This window comes from Zerene cesonia, chromosome 10 (genome assembly GCF_012273895.1).
Source record: "Zerene cesonia ecotype Mississippi chromosome 10, Zerene_cesonia_1.1, whole genome shotgun sequence".
Lineage (NCBI taxonomy): Eukaryota > Metazoa > Arthropoda > Insecta > Lepidoptera > Pieridae > Zerene > Zerene cesonia.
The window spans coordinates 3,238,894-3,257,842 of record NC_052111.1 but is presented as its reverse complement, the minus strand read 5'-3'; the positions used below and the strand labels follow the sequence as shown (position 1 = coordinate 3,257,842).

General features: G+C 36.5%; 2 protein-coding genes across 2 annotated transcripts; one reads left to right on the top strand and one right to left on the bottom strand.

Annotated features, from left to right (window-relative positions):
- Window positions 1–543: 543 nt before the first annotated feature.
- On the top strand, window positions 544–14,537 carry LOC119829548 (zinc finger protein 423-like). Its single transcript, XM_038352111.1, has 8 exons — window positions 544–1,009; window positions 5,935–6,158; window positions 10,015–10,157; window positions 11,121–11,328; window positions 11,568–12,200; window positions 12,339–12,626; window positions 12,852–13,145; window positions 13,291–14,537. The coding sequence occupies exons 1-8, from the start codon at window positions 907–909 to the stop codon at window positions 14,107–14,109; spliced, it is 2,712 nt and encodes a 903-aa protein (XP_038208039.1). The 5' UTR covers window positions 544–906; the 3' UTR covers window positions 14,110–14,537.
- Window positions 14,538–14,750: 213 nt separating this feature from the next.
- On the bottom strand, window positions 14,751–18,368 carry LOC119829350 (serine proteinase stubble-like). The gene is made up of 6 exons (XM_038351819.1): window positions 17,508–18,368; window positions 16,718–16,861; window positions 16,176–16,273; window positions 15,715–15,975; window positions 15,440–15,641; window positions 14,751–15,014 (listed from the first exon to the last, which is right to left on the bottom strand). The coding sequence occupies exons 1-6, from the start codon at window positions 18,366–18,368 to the stop codon at window positions 14,853–14,855; spliced, it is 1,728 nt and encodes a 575-aa protein (XP_038207747.1). The 3' UTR covers window positions 14,751–14,852.
- Window positions 18,369–18,949: the final 581 nt, after the last annotated feature.

Sequence of the window (18,949 nt, the reverse complement as noted above, 5' to 3'; positions counted from 1 at the left end):
GAAGGTGCGAACGAGGCGGGGGACATCCGCGCCCATTGGTCGCGCCTACCCGTAGGTGGAACGGGGAAAAGACAGCAAAATTTTCTCGACAGAGCATTCTAAAAAGCTTTTAGTGTCATCCCGCTGTCACTTCGATATTTCACGTTAAAACCCGTATCCCTCATTTGTGTGCTACAAAATGAATGCGTCAAATTGTTTACGATTGATTACGTATGGGACTCTGTTTGAAAATCCATTAGCTATTCTCCAATATTTCTTCGTAATTTAAAAGTAAAAATAAGTTAAGCTCGTCGTAAAGGAGTAAACAGCTTTTCGTTTCTAAACATGCTGGTTAAATTTTTCAATAAATTTGCATCAGGTTTTAAAGCAAGCAAGGAAAACTTAGAAAACTTATTAATAGTTGGGTGCAGTTTGGTGGAGAGGGGAGTGTAGGCGGAGCACACAGGCGGGGCGTTCGGGTGCTGAGGTGCCGAGGCTCGGGCGCGCTGGCTCTGACTCGCCCATCAAGAGCTCACAGTCGCGCCGCACTTCTCACTACTGAAGCGCGCGTCGGTGCATCACTGCATTATAAAATTACTCGATACACTCAGCTGGCAACCTGTTCCGAAAATTAAAGGACTCCCGTAAACAAAGTATAAAGGTGCAACGCTGACTAATTACTCGGTCAATAGCAGTCACCTAAATAATTGGCGGAAAGGAGCCGTTTTAAAGCAGAAACGGGCACCCCATCAATTAGAGCCACCTGTCGGACACGCGCCACGCATTAATTCGCACTTGCAATATATTTGCCCTCAAAAAACCTCAAAATAACTGGCATCAGTGCACCTGCGGCAAACTCTTGACGGATACGCTTAAATGTTCACTAAAAGGATTCAGATGTAGCCCCGCTCAGAGGGTGCTGGCGCTATGATCATGTTATTCAAGGGTAATAGCAGTAGATTAGAGCATTTGATAGAGAAAATTCAAGCTAATAAAGAAAATCACGACGTCTCTTCGGAAGATATAAAGGGTAAGTTGGACACATTTTTGTTTTATTCAATTATATATTTGGTTGTTATGCTATTTCGATGCATGCGGTATTTGAAGAAATATAGTAAGAAAGTGAATAAAATGTAAATAACTATCATTACATAAATATAATTTCAGACATCTAAAATTATAATAAATTGGTGTGTTATTAAATTTTTTATAAATCAGATATTAGGTAATTCTGATTTGATTTTTTTGCCAATGAATGTAAGAGAGTGTGTGTAGAGCAAATCTGACTGCTTTCTTGTTTATTTTTCTCAGGCTATATATACCTTAATATGTACATTGACTATAATAATTACAATTAATAATTATATTACAATATTGTTGGAAATAAAAGGAAAAATTACCATCTATGTATCTAGTTTATCCTTACTCATTATTTGATTAATCAATTATTATAAAAGTGAAAGTGAGTTATTTGTTTGTAATTCTTTCACGACATAATTTTATTGTAAAATTTCGTATCTAGATATATTAAGGAGATTAAAGAGCTAGGCTAACTAGATCTAGAGAAATATTGAGATATTTCTCTAGATACAGTCGAGGTTGAGTGTCATACATACAAATACGAGATGAAATTCGGGATAATAACTAAATATATCCATAATATTTTCTTGTGTTTGGTTTCACGCGAGTATTATACATTTAGAAATTAAAAACTTTTTTAATAAAATAGTTTAAAATCCGTTGAAAAGTTTTTAATTTCTAAATATATCCATAATGATAATTTTACATAGTGTTTTAGAAATTAAATGTTAGCAAAGGAAAGATAAATAAATTTTTACTTGTCTTAAATAAAATGAATATCTATTATATTACACTTATCCAATCGGAATAACTCATTTTTATAGTAGTATTACATTATATATACGACTTCGCCCGGAAATTGGTGCGGTTATAGGAAATTCCCATAGGAGTGAGCCTATTAGCCTGTGTAAATCTAGCCTCCTATCTCCAGACACAACAATCAAACATTATCGTGAAAGAAAGAAAAACAAACACACTTACATATTTATAATATAAAAAAGGATTTTTATTAATGTTACTTGTAATAATTCCATGCTTGATATAAAATTAAAAAGTTAAGTGCATGTAATCTCTTAATTAAGCTAATTACAAAAAATATGTATAAATAATAATAATCCTTAATTCTCTTCATTTTTGGATGAAGACTGGCGCAATTTTCAAAAGATGAATAATTAAATAATTCCAAAAGAAGAATAAATTAGTATCATGGACAGGATTTTCAGTGTGTATAAGATTTAAACTTAGTTTTATATAATTAGTTTTGTGCAAAAAAACCTACGGATTTGATGAGTAACAATAGTATATATTTTTAGTGTATACAAAGCGAATTGAAGCCATCCTTCGTTTTAAGGAACGTCGATAGAAAAGTATCTACGTCACAAAATAAGCTTTACGATTTATTTTCAAGCCTTGGTGATAATTAATTCATTTAACAATGTATTAAACAACCCATAGAAACAACCATTAAAAAATGTGATCTTATTGTTCCTGTTTTGGCATTTTAGAAGTAACATTTTTTATTGTACTTTATTGTATGGGTAAGTTTTAAACAATGTTTAAAAAATCACACCTTAGTACATTCACTCTATAATTTTACTCAAATAAACGAGAGCCTTATCCTTTACCAGAGTATTAAAATGGAGGTACTGAATATAAATGCCAAGTCACTATCATTACTATGATCACTCAATATCTATTATCATTACCTAAGTGTAAGAAGCAAGAACATTGCTTTTGAAGGTAATTACTTGAATGTCTCATCTGTGATATGTTTTAGTTGACTCAATTTGCTTGGTTCTATTCTTTTATTTATTTGATATTTTAAAAAGAAATAAATGTATAGCCCTATAAGCATAACCAAAAATTTTGCAGCCTCTTACTATTAATTTAAAACGATCTTATACCTACCATTGCATAAGTCTTAAAAGCTATTTTCTCTTCTCTATTTATATATACAGCATAATTATTAGTATTCAAAATATTTATCTGCTTATATCATTTACTACGAATTGTTGCAAAGGAAGATAAAAATATTTTAATTCTTACCATGCAATTGTTTAAATTTAAAAGGAATTAAAACTAATATTAAGGACACTTTATCAATTAAAAGAAGACGACAAGTCAGGGTAGTTAGTGCATGGTGATATTGGTTTTAATTTAATGAAGACACAGATTACTCCATTAAAAATGCGCGTTAATAATCTTTAATAGGATTTTCTTTAAATTGACACGAATTAATTATAAAATAAAATTACTGTGGTTCCCAAACTAAACAATATGCTTGCATCTTGGGACCCCGAGTTGCGCTTTATGGACAATTCTAAGAAGACCAAGCACTTTTAATATTATGGTCAAATGAAGTCGAGGTTCCGCTAACATCAAATTCATTATTCGATTTATCTGCACATTATTCACGTCTCCAATGCTTCAACTTTCCTCACTTGGCGAGTATGGTGGATTATGGTTTGCATCGTCACGAGGCCTGTGTCTGTATAATGTGATCAAATATAGGTCGATGATGTGTGATGATGAATCTTCATTATTTTTATCTTTTCTTACATGTATAAGTTCTATGTATGTCGATGTAAGATTGCAAATACCGCTAGTTTAATTTTATTTTTTGTATTATTTTCTAAGTTTATAAATTTAATTTGTTTATAATCTAACGTAGGCATACATATAATTGTAAAACTTATGTAAAACCCAGGACTTTACCGTTCTTACGTTATAAAAGACGTATGGATCAATGCTCTATACAATAATGCTTATCTAAACTATTTTTATTATATATTAAACATTAAACCGCCTCTTGGTTGCTACAATAAGAAGACTTTTAATCTTCAAATTCCCAATTTAAGGATGAAAAACCAACAGGGGTTCCCTAGGAATATGCTCAGGATCATATAATAGACCACCTTTGAATAAAGTCCACCCTTAAAAAAAAATTCTATATATATAATTGGTCCAAATGCTCCTAAAGCTTGAAGACAAATTGAGAACCTCCTTTTTGGATATGATGAATGTATCATCTTGGCAAAGAAGAACCATGTATGTTATATTAAATTCCAAATTCAATAGCACTTGAAATTGAATTCTCACGCAGACCAGCTCAGCTCGCGTGTAGGTTGGTCAGTTTTTCACATGATTAGTCGTTTGGAGATTGGCGCTGATTGTCGAGGCGCCGGTTGAGGTGTCTCAGACGCCGCAATTAGGAAGTGAGCTTCCGCCGCCCACCATAGCATGTGCGGCGCCAGAATCACCCGAGGAATTGCTTGCAATCATTCTTAATTACGATTATCCTATCTAACACCAACATAATTATGGTTGAAAGCGATTAACAATAATCTTCTACTAAAAGGGTAATCAGCAAGAACATTCTAAAAATGCTATATAGACTGTCAATATTATACTTACGATACGAAGATAAAACCAAGAAATGAAAATTTATTTATCAAGAATATTTAATTTTTCTTCATAAATAAATTTTATTGTGATAAAGAACCAAATTAGCGTGAAAGTACATTAAATCTTCTACGGAATGACGGAATTCAATTGTCATTATTTTATCCATTAGCGTGGTCGTTACGCGCATCCGGGGCGTGAAGGGAGACAGATTGATATAAATAGTTTCCCTTATTATATGCGATATAAAATAAGGAGATAGGGACCGGGTAAAAGGGAAACGAAACCTGAATATATGAAGTTTTATACGGCAATTTCGCGGCAGAGTTTTCGTAAAACATCGCAAGAATGAAATCGTTTGAAAAATATTAGCTTATTCAACGAAATGAATACTCAAAGAGAATATAAATTATATTAATTGTTGAATAACTGTAATTTTTGTGAAAATAAGACTAGATAGAGTTAATCCTATGAAGCATAAATATCTATAATTTCATAGAAATATTGTAACTTCTTTATTCATAAATATCATAAACAAAATTAAATTAGTTTCCATTTTCCGTCCGCAAGGCCCACTCGGGACGTGATTTCTCACCCGCCATGAATCCTGACTTCTCCTGATATTACTCATGATTTGCGTGAATGCTCGTCTTTGCGGCCTATTCAATTTGTCTAAATTTTGAATTTTTCTTTCTTCCTTGTCGCATCACTCTTGACAGAGCGGTCGTAATGCATGCCCCTGTAACCTCATGATGACATGAGGTTACAGGGGCATGCAACCCGCCTAACAATGTTCCGTTTGAATTTTAGGTGCTTCTAAAATATTTGATATTGACTTACTCGCACGACCTATTTAAAAGGATATTTTTATAAGAAATGTTGTTGTTCAATAAATGTTGTGGTGTTAACACAAAGGAACAGTAGCCAGGTTGAATTATCCATAAGAAATTAAAATGTAAAATCACTTAATGCAACGTGCCCCCCTAATAATATTTTGATTAACAATTATTTTAAATAAACCTTTGTGTAGTAGTTATAATTATTAGTTATACCATCCTAAGATTTATTGAGGACTCGCTGCGCCCCGCGGTTTCACTCGCGTAAGTCCGTATCCTGTAGGAATATCGGGATAAAAAGTTGCCTATATGTTACTCCAGTTTTCCAGCTGTCTACGTACCAAATTTCATTGCTATCGGTTCAGAAGTTTTTGCGTGAAAGAGCAACAAACACGCACACACAAACATCCTTACAAACTTTCGCATTTATAATATTTTTAGGAAGTAGGAGTAGGTAGGATAAAATAGCATAGGATTAATGAATGAAAAAAACAATGAGATTTGCGTGGAAAATTGTTTCAAATATGTGTATTGTATTTTTATTTTATTTACGTCGGATACAGATAAAATGAGAAACATGTCTGGACATTATCACCGGAATCGGTATAGGTATTATATTCCTCATGTTTGTCAACAGAGGCACTAGGCAGCGTGGGCAGCACGGCGGGCAGCTCCTGGCCCTCATCCACACCTGAGCCCTCACCTTCTCCCGCTTCGACACCGACGTCTGCCGACGCGGTTGACCCTGAGGTGGAGGGGGAACCGCCCTTCACACTTGGCGCTACGGAACACACCCCCTATCAGTGCCAGTTCTGCGATAAAGCCTTTCCGAGGCTTTCCTACTTAAAGAAACATGAACAGGTATGTTATTATTTTAAAATGATACTGGAAAGTGAATTAAGTGATGCGTCGAATCAAATCGAATCATCTAAATAAACCGTTAAACTTTTATGAAAAAATTGGGTAGTATATACTATATGTATGATAAGCCGAATTTAAAGGTTAGCCAGCTAAAATCCTTCAGTACAACCGTATCGTTATGGTACCCACTTAATACTTATGAGCATCAACGAAAGATCTTATCGTACGACAAGGTAACAAAGTGATATGCAAACTTTTAAGGTTAGTTAACTCGTTGGCCATCATAAAACAAGACTGACCGCAATAAAGCTATTATGTCCGTCATACCTATGAATTACCTGGCAAGATACATCATGCAGATTCTAGCTTCATTAGCAAGTATATACCCAAAACAGACCGTTTGCAAAGCCGGTGCGTATTGAGATATGCATCGCAGTAGCTTTGCAATACTCTGAGGACGGCGAGGCAGTGACGTGCGGCCCATTACGGTGGTTGTACATCTCGGTTCCTTTGTGCAGCGCCAATGTGACCGCACTACGATTATCCTCGACACACGCCGCCACAGATCTAGTCGAGATAGGGCAAATAGAACCGTCACTTTGCATAAACCGTATTCCGCCTACATTAACATCTAGATTTATATCGGGCGGTGTCAAAAATGTTAGCTCCAGATGGCCAGAACTAGAAAATATATTTAAGGAAAGCCGTAATCGTATAAGGATTCTATTTGATTATCGCTATAAAATTGCATTCACCACCATGGTTTATAGATATGAATCGAGAAGTCGCACGGCGGTGGTGTTACGCCGACAAATGTATCGCAAAGATCGCGTCTTAGTTGCATCGAGACAGCCGGTGACGGCCGGAAATAAGCTCAAGATAACAACTCCCTAGCTAGCCATGCCATTTCTTTATCACTGCGCCTTAAAAAAGGAATCTTTATAAATAAATTCAATGAATTACCAGTATTTAGGCGTTGTCGAATGTTTTTATTAAATTAAAAAATTATAATAATATAAAGAATACTATCCGATTTTATTTTTCTCATTCTGAATAACTTATAAGTGACACGGGTAAAAGCTAGTGGCTCTTGCCCGCGTCTCTTCTTATAAGTTCTTCGCACGCGTTAAATTTGAAGTAGTTCATAGATCTAAATATACATATAAACCTTCCTCTTAAATCACTCTATCTATTAAAGAACCCCATACAAATCCATTGCGTATTTTTAAAGATTTAAGCATACATGAGGACAAAGAACGCTTAATGTAACGCCTATGTAATGTCCCTGTATTGTTTTATACTACGTATTGATACATTAATAAATTTATATTCTTTTTCGGTTCCTACCTAGTCCTTTATTTTTTAATAAAAGTGTAGGGTAAATGGTAAATAGGCATACCTACGAATCTATAATTATTTGTGCACCTGAGGACAATTCACCAATAGCTAAATGATTTAAGATGCGGTATTGTAGGAAGAGGTCTACGGTCTATCTTGAAAGTTGTGTCAAATAGAAATGAAACAAATTTATTAAATATCTACAATTGCAAGACAGAAATTATTTAATGTGTTAGATATACTCATATTATTATTTGTTTGTAGATTGTATTCTATTGGGTCTTTGTTATTTCAAACAAAGAATTTATCGTTATTATGTATGTATAGGTATATATTAACATACTTGTAGAAAGGTACAAAAGTTTCACTAAATTTGAATCAAAAAGTTGAATTATTTAAAATAATATGAGACTGGTACGACAACGAGTTTGTGCTGATGACCTCTGGGCAGCGGTTGTGTGAACCGCCGATGACATCGCATTACGGCACCTGGGAAAGTCTCTCGGTAGCCGCTAGCTGCCATTTCGGTGCTTTATTGGCTATCAAGCCTGCCTCTAAACTAGTTTCAAATGTCTTTTGGTGCGCTTTACTCGGAAAAGTTAACAACATCAACGCATTTATGTCGAACGGTCCCACGCTGTTTATTTAGGTTATTATAAATCCTGATGTTATTTGCGTGCCTTTTCGCTATAAGTTGTGTTACGGTTTCTTGTCGTAAAATGTCAGCAGGGATCTTCATGCACCCAGCGTACAGCTCCCGTGGAGTAATGTGAATTGTTTATTAACTTTTCTCACGAAGTTGGTATAATTCAATTAGGTATTGCTAATTATCTCCAACTCCTCAGTTGTATCTGAATACAACTTCTAAGATATTAACATAGTCCGCAATGACAATATATACTTACCTAAACGTATATTAAAATTACTGAGAAGGATAACTAAGAAATTAAATAACATAGCAGCCGTTCGCAATTATTAGTCAGCACACATGTGATCGCAATGATCAATTATGGCGGTCATGTTTAGTGGTTATGCTTCATTCTGTGCTAACAAATTGAGACCCGACGCTAATGGCTCCTCCAATCCATGGTAATTGAGCGACCACGAGAATATAAACCCCTGACTATACAAATACAATAATTCTCACTTACAACCCAGATCAATAAGTTGCGCTTCGTTTTAGAGAGAAAAGTATTCTTTTAAAAATTTCGTCTGTATGTCAAAAGGTAAAGGTAGACGTCGAACAGTCAATCATTTGTATACATATTATAGTGTACAAATGACTAGAGTATAATTGGTAGTGGATTTAGTAAAAGCGTGAAGTGGCTGTCAGTTTGGACAAAGTTGTTTCGTGTGCTAGCCCGAGAGTCGGTTCACGGGTGATATGAAGGACGAGGTATTATGCCGCTGCCACCGTCGCTACACCCATTACCATTTCCATAATTAACTTATGAATAATTCTTTGTTCATGTTTTTCCGTAGCAGACATTTTACAAATAGAGGTGACGCATAAGTTATGTGTTCTTTTATTAGGAATTGAAAAATAAGGATTTTGAGGTTTGAAACGTTGAGATTGAGACAACGTTTATTTCATGCAGGATTAGTTTACTAAGAGTTCCTTGGGAAATACTTATTTTTTATTTTATAAAGATATATATATACCTAAAGGAACCTTATTACTAATATGTGCAAAAACTACAGTATATTTTATTAGGCGGCCTTATCACTTTTAAGGTGAAATCTCGAATGCAATCCATATTCATTTTCGTATAAGTTGTATTAATTGGATACGTTTATATTTGTTTAATTATTAATTGCGCGTGATTTTATGGCGTCAGGCGGAGTTGTTATTAGAGTAATCATTAAGGAGTATTAAGTTATTTGTGGCAAAAATTTTATAGCTTATGTGTTCTTCTGGCGAACATACCCTATAACATCACTGCCAAGTGCCAACAAAATCCATGTTGTGTGGTTTTCGGATGAAAAAATGAACGTACATCTATACATTTTTACAAACTTAATCTCGTTTATAACATTAGAAACATAGTACCTAGGATAATTTTATAATCAATATTCCATTAGCTAATCTAATATTAGGTAGTAGGTCAATTAAGTAGATTTTTAAAGATTTTAAAGATTAAATTTAATACAGTATGTAGGTAACATATTTCTAATTAAATTATTTGATATTGCCCGTACCGAATACAGAATAAATAGATGTACATTTTGATTATTGTTATGAGTTATCTGATATAAAAAGGAGATCAATTGCATCCATCGAATTCCAGAGAAACAGCTCCCACTGTGACATATCGGCTACAAATCAATTTCACCTATTGGAGCTTTATCAAACATCAAATAATCACTTATTCTGATACGTATACGACCGCATATATTGATTTCAATCACTTAAACTACGTACCTTTTCGATCTTTCCATCATTTGATTGTGAGTGATTTAAAGTTTGGACTTTATGAAACTTTTGCAATTTTTTCATTTATTAATTTTTTTTTTACAGACCCATTCCGATCAAATGCCGTTTCGATGCGAATTTTGTTCGAGATTATTTAAACACAAGAGATCTCGAGACAGACACGTCAAATTGCACACTGGCGATAGAAAATACCGATGCGCTCACTGCGAATCAGCGTTTTCCCGCAGGTAAAATATAACATTTACCCGTTAAGGTACAAAAATATTAGAAAATTACTAGCAACAAAATGAATACATAATAAAAGGTCGTAATACCTTAAAGAATTATCCCTTTAAATGTAGGCGCACAAATGAAGATGTGCTTGCATAACAATGGCCACAGAATAAGATTGATCACCATAAGTCACGCCACAAAGCACGATTTACGGCCATGAAACGACGCGTCACCTTTTTCGTCACCTCTCCGCGGTCATGTGACTAATTCTATGCAATTTGTCGACCAAGCGACGAGTTCAACAAGTGAAAAGAGATGATGTGTTGACAAATGGCGTCGAGGATCTTACAAAAATAAAATAATGACCAGTACCTAAACTGGCGCGCCGAGTACGGCCATTAGTGAAGGTGTTTGGGAGAGCGCTTTTATTCTGTAGTTTGCATGGAAAGCCTCTTTGTTAGTTCTATTTGGTCCGGGCTTTATGTGGGTACTTACGTCTTGGATGACAAATTATCCACTCTGGTCACACAATGATGATTTATTTTATTCAACTTTAAAATACTAAAATGACATCCTAGCGTTAAGCGCTTTTCCAGATTCGGTTATTATGAATATGGTACATATTTCACAAATGTATATAATTTTTTCAATGTTTTCTATACAAAAGCCGATTTTTAGAAAGATACGTATCGTCTAAAGATATAAGTATCTAATATTCAAACGTATGTCAAGGTATCTATTTTTAAAGTATTATTAGATAAGTACTAGAATAAAAAAAATATATATACATATAAAATATTGGCATTTAAGACCTTACAAACCTTGCATACCTCATATTAAATTTTAGTGACAACAAGGACACAAGAATAATTGTCAGGGTATTAACCATGCGGCAACTAATCAGTGTTATCAAAAAATTGTTTGGCGTAAGCATAAAAAGTTCTGGCTATCTGGCTGATAGGTATCTCAATTTGCAGTGACCATTTAAAAATTCACATGAAGACGCACGACAATCAGAAGCCGTTTCAATGTACGGTGTGCAACCGTGGATACAACACTGCTGCTGCGCTCACATCCCACATGCAGGGCCACAAGCGTGACCGCGATGGGCGTGAAGTAGACCGACGAAGAGTTTTGCGATGCGTTCGCTGTGGAGAGAGCTTCCGGCGACCTGATATGTTGCAGGTTTGCTATTGGATTGCAATTTTTTATTTTGATTGCGTACTAAGAAATCAACAATTAAATACCTTGTATCATACTACAAATGTGATAAGTTTAAAGTTGTTGTATTGTAATAATAACACTTTACTCGATTCGTCTAAATAGTTGGTAAATTTGAGTTAGTTTATTTTGAGTTACGCTTAATTTTATGACTAAAAGCATATACACTATACATAGATAATATGTTATTATGATCTTTTTAGGCACACATGACAACGGCCCATGGCGCTATTACCCCTCCTCGCCGCGTAGCTTCTCAACCACCGCCTACACTCCTCGCGTGTATTTATTGTACTCGTGATACATTCACCAGCATGGAGCAATTGCAGCTTCATGTTAGAGCATCGCATTCAGCCTTATTAAATGGTGAAGGTACAACAGTTACTGTGGAACAACCGGCTCCAACTGATTTAAGCCGTCGTGGCTCGGAAGGAACACCTCCAGTGAAACGGCCAAGGTCAAGCTCAGGATCGGCTACTCCTCAGACAGTTCTATCACCGAGTACTTTGCTGTGCAATCAGTGTGATGCAGCTCTACCAGATTTCGAAGCTTTCCGAGCCCATTTGAAAGGACATCTTGAAGAGGGTGGAAATTTAGCGCAAACAAGTCCTACGCCCTGTCTACACTGCGGGGCGACCTTCACAGATCCGGTCGCCTCAGAGCGTCACCTAGCAGCACATTATTTGGCAGTGTCATGTGAATATACGTGTCACAGTTGCGCTCGAAGTTTTTCTTCGCCGGATGACCTTCAGAAGCACCTTTTCGATCAACACGCCCATAGCCTATACCGCTGCACCCTTTGCAAAGAGATCTTCGAATCAAAAGTTGCCATTCAGGTAATTTATTTTAAATTATTTCGATTTATTTTCAGTTTGCTTCTACGCAATGATGATTGTATGTAACTAATTGACAAATAATTAAAATTATATTTACTACGATCTAAACAACACTAATATGAGTATAAAAATGTGTAGGTCCATTTCGCGGTAGCTCACAGCGGGGAGAACAAAATCTGGGTGTGTCGTTCCTGCGGGTCGAACGGGGGCGCGTTGCGTTCAGAAGCGGAGTGCGCGGCGCACGTGCGCAACCGGCACGCGGCGGCGCGGTGCGCGTGTGGCGCGGTGCTGGCCGGCGCGCGGGCCTTGCGGGAACACGCGGCTGCACACCACACCTACCGGTGTCCGGTGCCAGCGTGTACTGATACTTTCGCGGTACAGTACTTGCTGGAACGACATATGCAAGTCCATCACACTATTCCACAGGTAAGAAGGTGAAGAATAAAGTTATGAAAATGTGAAGTTTAAATTTCCACTAAAACCAAATACTGTGGTAGCATCACTGCTCTCTGTGTTTCTGCGATGTAAAATTATAGTATTTATAAAAATATTAACGTTTTAATTGAATCTACAATAAGCAGATTAACTGCTCACTTAACTATTTTATCTTTGCTATGAATAACAAAAATTTTATAATCTGTTAAATTACAGGACGTCAACGGGGATATAATCCGAGCCAAGCAATCGGAAAACAACAATGCGTTAGAAAACGATTGTTCGCCGTGTCTTACTGGCGAGAACCAAACAGAGGAGCGTAGACGCAAGAACGGTGCTGTCGCGTTGCAATGTGCTTACTGCGGCGAGCGCACACGCAGTCGCGCTGAGCTGGAGGCTCATACACGAGCTCACTCGGGCAACACAGCTGCTAGACATAAGTGCCTCATTTGCGACGAAGTATTGCCATCCGCTGCTGTGCTCGCTGAACACAAGCTTACACATTGCAAGGTAATTTAGACATTTTGGAAATGTATGTATTGGGTGGATTACATTTTATTTCATAGTATGCTCCTGATAACCTATAAGTTGAGTGTAGAGTTTTGTGTACATCTTCTTATTTAATTTTATATAAATGTTGCATAATTACCAACAGGTAGTGGCTGGAGATACATGCGCGCGATGTCGCTCTCGGATTACATCAGAAGAAGCGTATCTCACACACATGGCGCGCCACCATCCCGCCCTTCCCGCGCCTTGTATAATCTGTCGACAAACTTTGGCATCAGAGGCCGAGGCCCGACTTCACGCAAGGTTCCATCTCCGGCCTAACGAGGACGAGCAGCGGTGTGCTATCTGTTTAAAAACCTTATCAGAGAGTGAAACCGGTGAAGGCGTACGCGCATGCTCTTCATGCTATGCGAGGCATGCAGCGCCACGTCCTCCTCCGCCTCCCACCGCAGACAATGATTGTAGACTCTGTCGGCGTTCCCTAGAATCGCCAACTCGACTCCAAACACATCTCATAGAGCATACATTCGCTGGCATCGGTTCCTTCAGTTGCTACTTGTGTTCCGCCGTATTCACAAGCGCTGCTGGCTTGCAGCGGCACTTACCTGAACATCCCGCCGCTTCGAGACCCTATGACTGCGCTCGTTGTGGACTGAAGTTCTTTTTCAGGGCGGAACTTGATAACCATGCGTTAATTCATTTAGAAGAAGCAGAATTAGCTCAAAGAGCGTTCTATGAAGCGTATGCTAGAGGAGCTGCCTCGGCTTGGGCTGCGTTGCAATCTGATCCGTCTCCAAAGACCGTTACGGTTCCAGCTCCAGACGTTCAAGTTAAACAAGAGAATGAAATCAAGGAAGAGAGGAACGACGAATACATTGAAGTATCGTCGCCACCGCCTGTGCAACCAAGGTCAACCACACCTGTACCGCCCGTTGTGAAACAAGAGAAGCCTGATGAAGATTAAAAATATGTAATTTGTTGAGTGCACCAAGTGTAACTTTGGCAAAAATTACTTGACAAAGTAGAAGTTTCAGTGGTAAAATTAAAATAACAAATCACTTCGTCAATGGTTAAATTAGTGAATTTATGACAAGAACAATATCGTCCTACGCGGGGAGTATCCCGCAATGCAATACTAGATAACGTCCTGAGCAATGTTATAGGTGATTAAGTTTGTTGAATGTTAATTCTTAATTAAATTCTGTTATTATGCTGCGTTTAGAACGCTGTTCAATGTATGTATAGAAGGCTACGTATGTATAGATAGCTCGTATGTATAATTTTTGCTGAAACGTATTTTACAATGTTTACATCGCTATGAATTACACTGTTATCCTAATAAGTTATTGTGTTAAGCTAACTCACCTTATTGTCTTTGTTTTTACCAGTATTATATAAAATAGACAAAAATATATGCCATAGTTTCATTTGATTTCATCCAGTAAATTAACCAAATTTTACTTAATTAAAATGAAAATTCAAATATCTGTATACAAAACAATTATATTAATTATTTAAAAAATTAAATGAGTAACCATTTTATAAACTATTGAGACACTCAGAATTGTATGATATCTTAATAATAAATACAAAACACATTGCATACCTACACAAAAAAACATAACATACAATAAGCAATAACGTTACTTCTTCTTTCTTATATAATATGTGATAACATGCTACAATTTTGACGAAATCGGTCTGGAGTTAGGCAGTCGCTACTTGTTGTTGTATCCAAGGCAGTAATCCTGCAACATTGACATACGCCGCAGGAACATTTGCGTTGGCGCAGCCAAGACCCCACGCAACCAGACCCACGACAACCCATTGATTGTTCACTAGGCAAACCAAGCCCGATCCACCATCACCCTGAAATATTTATTTACCATGTTTACAGAGGAACAAGAAAGAATTGTATGAAACAGTCAATTGCCTTAAATTCAAACGAGAAGCTGATAATAATATGCAAATTGATATTTAATTGATTAAATCTAATACTTTAAGTTATAAGAGGACAAGAGTTATAAAACAAAACAAGACAAGAGTAAATAAACATTATAGGTATCATATCTGACACATGTATACAATCTCTGTTGGTATACAGGGCCACATGCGCACAAAGAGAGATATCTGTGATTTTTTTTCTGTCGCATCAAATTTACAAATTTTGCATTGTGTTTTCAATACACTATCGAACTAGCATATATATCCTGAAAAATATCATATGTTTACTAAATTTATTTATTTATTGGAAATTTACTTAATTGAGGACAATACATTATCAAAATGCACACCGTACAAGAATCCTTATTTGCTTCACCTCCTGCGCATATAAAGGATGTCGTATCGAGTACGAATGAGGAGCCAAGTCGAGCAGTTTGTAACTGTGATTGGCAGGTGGCGGGCGCAACGATCGGTACATCTACCTCCTTTAATATTTGTTGATATTGACCTTGCATACCAAACATGTCCTTCCCCCAACCTGCTACCCAGCACCTTAAAGGGTTTACATTTGTTTTATATATTTTTATTAACCGATTTTAATTAAAATCAATTGCCATTTTTTTACCTTTGTCCTGTGTAGGTCGTAGTCGATGAGGGCGGAAGACAAGCTCTATTTATTGTAGTAGCTGCACCAGTCGTGGGTGTAAAGGGAACAGCCGAAGACAACCGCAATACAGTTATATCGTATTGTAAAGTGTTAGGATCAAACGATGGGTGTGTGAAAACCTTGGCTACAGTATACTCTTGAAAAGGTATGGGCTCGTAAGTTCCAGCCGCGTCCCATTCACCTAACCGTACTTTGACGTTTGGAGCAGTCCCTGAAACACTGTAATCAATGTTCAAATTTAGATCGAATCGAGCTCAAAATTAAAAATTATCTGAAACCTATATTAAAGTTACGTGTGTTTATGCTCATTTGGTTAAAAAATTGTTGGAAATAAAAAAAAAGTCATAGCCTTTTCAAAAATGTGTTGATAGAACGTGTAATTTATTAAAATTTGTTAATAGATACAACTTTATACTTACATATAGGTTGAAAGCCTATGAGTAACCGTTATAACATTAAGTTGATCTATTAAAACTCCTCCAGCGATATAATCGTTTTGTTTTGACAATATGATAGCCTGTAATAACAATACAAAAAAATAATTAATTTGGAACAAAGAAACATAGTAATTTAAATTTCTATGCAATTTATAAATGCATTTCAAATTCCTTTTTATTTTACTAAGTAAATTAATTATTGTCACATTACTCTATTCCCTAAGGGCAAGAAAGATTTACTAAAACTACGGTTGTCCCTGTCATCCGTTTTGTAGCGGTCCGCATTAGCTTCGTCCGTGGCACTTCTATTATAGCTACAAGCACTTACGGATCACGTACATATCAAAAGAATTTATTTCTAATTTTGTTCCTGAGATTAGCACTAAGATTAGAGTTATTTCAATATACACTTTTTTTCTTTTCAGATAGTTTCAAAATAACTTTATTTCAGACTCATTTCATGTTTCATGTGATATACGCTCGAAAAACATTGCCCTGCTTCTGCTAAATGCATGCTACTTCACCTGCCATGGATATTCTCCATAATTAGCTTGTCCGGCAGCGGGTGTAACTGAGGGCGACGGTGAAGTTTGCAGTGTTCCGCATGAAATTGGTGAAGTAGTACTGCCACAACAATATTCCTGTCCTGTCGGACATGGCATCGCCGTCTAAAATAAACGCGAATGCTCGTTAGAACTTAGAACTTAGTCCCCACTAAATTCTAATTAAGAAGAAAACATCATTTTTCTTCTAAACACAAGGGTTATTTACACACATGTGTACTTTGGTCGTTTTACTTTTCGTCCCGGGCGGCTCATTAGTTAAGTCCATTATAAATAATACCCCCATAAAAAAGTAAAGTCCCGTGTCCCCTACTGGGGTATGGGGCAGATGATATACATCTGTTTCATTGATCGATTATTTTTGTGGACATGAAGGTGATCAGCCTTCTATGTCCTGTCAGACCGAGACGTTTCTTTTGTTGTCACCCTACCGGGAACAACAACCCATCGGGAATCGAACCCAGGACCCCTCGGTTCTACGCTCACGCGTTAACCACAATACCAAGGAGGCCGTCGAAGGAATTCCCCATAATAAGGTATTAATAAATAATTATCTCGATTCAATCTCTATAATTTACCCCGAACTCAACGCGTTATACATGCAAAGAAAGATAAAAGATCTACATGACGAAATTCGTGTTATAGTTCGAACCACAACAAAAGTTTCGCGACACTGTCATTGTCTTTAAGTCTAAAATATTCGAAGCAAAAATTTTAGTAGATATATATAATAAATAACTATATTACATACCGGTGTAACAATTCTAATATCGATCATGCCACTCCCATAGTTACTTTTCACGCATGTACCAGCTGGTACACAGCGACAACTTTGTCTTTTACGTATAATATGCCTATTGGCATAATAATTTTCGTAGATGTATTGGGCGCTGTTCCTTATGTTATTATAGTTAACACTTCTCTTTTCTCTTGGAAAGCGTACAGCTGTATCGGAAGGATTTTGAGAACTGTACCCATTAATAGGTGGTAGCCTAAAATCTGCTGATGGCCCTTGGGTGGTGGTACCAAGTCTTGGGTCTATCGGCAGCTGTCCTGTGGTATTGTCATCAGGATTAGAAACACATATGACATCAGGATTATTACAAATTAAAATAATATAGGTTCCTTTAACCGATGAATTATTAGTTATGATGGTTGATTGCGTAGAAGCTTTATCAGATAACATCGATGGCGTTGTTAGTGGCAAGTTAGTCGTGGAGTTGACAATATTATCCGTGGAGATAGCGGGTACAATAGTATTACCAGTTGTTGGCCGAGGCGTTGTCGTTGTAGTGGTTGTTGTAGTAGTTGTTGTTGTTGTTGTAGTCGATGCAGTTGTGGTTGTTCCCGCAGTTGTTGGTGCCATCGTAGGTGGTGAAGTCGGTGCAGGTGGCATGGACGTTGTAGCATTTGTAGCTGCCGGCGGTGGCATTCGCGTGGTTGCAGGCGTTGTCGTTGCAGTAGATGCGGTTGTAGAAGCAGCAGTTGTCGAGGCTGCTGTAGTTGGTTGCAAAATTGGCGTTGGTACTCCTTGTATTACAACAATTTGGGATTGCTGTGATGGATTAGACGGCAAAAGCCCTAAACATGCAGTCAGTAGCCACAAACACATGTTTAATAAAATTCACTTCACCCAACAATTGCAACGTACTAAATTTTGTGATAAAGTGCGCTCTATAATATAGATGTAAGTTCAGGCAGTGATGGGCCTACATTAAATATGTCCTTAGTAAAGCAATTGGTGGTATTCCCCAACAATTGTAGCCTTCATGGTATTTTGCTGTGTTCACAAAGCGATAAATTGACTCAATCGTCAAATGTGGATAAAATAATTCGAAGATACTCTAGATAATGAACTGTACTTCATAACATAAGAGCCTATTCTATATGGTATATATACAATAAACAGTAGGAAACACTATAATTTGTATAACGTTCTGTACGTTTCCGTTATTATAAAAAATTATAGTCTATATTTTACATCGGATAAAATATATCAATCACATAAAACATACATAAGGAGATGCTAGCTACATGAATAAGTATTCATTCCATGTTCTCTAAATTATAGTTTAAATGTGTACATTTGTGTGAAGTAAAATATTATTAATGGGTCGAAAAATCCATTATATACCATTATCGAAATAAACACAATGCCTAACCGATTATTGTGCTCATTTTATTCATTAAAAT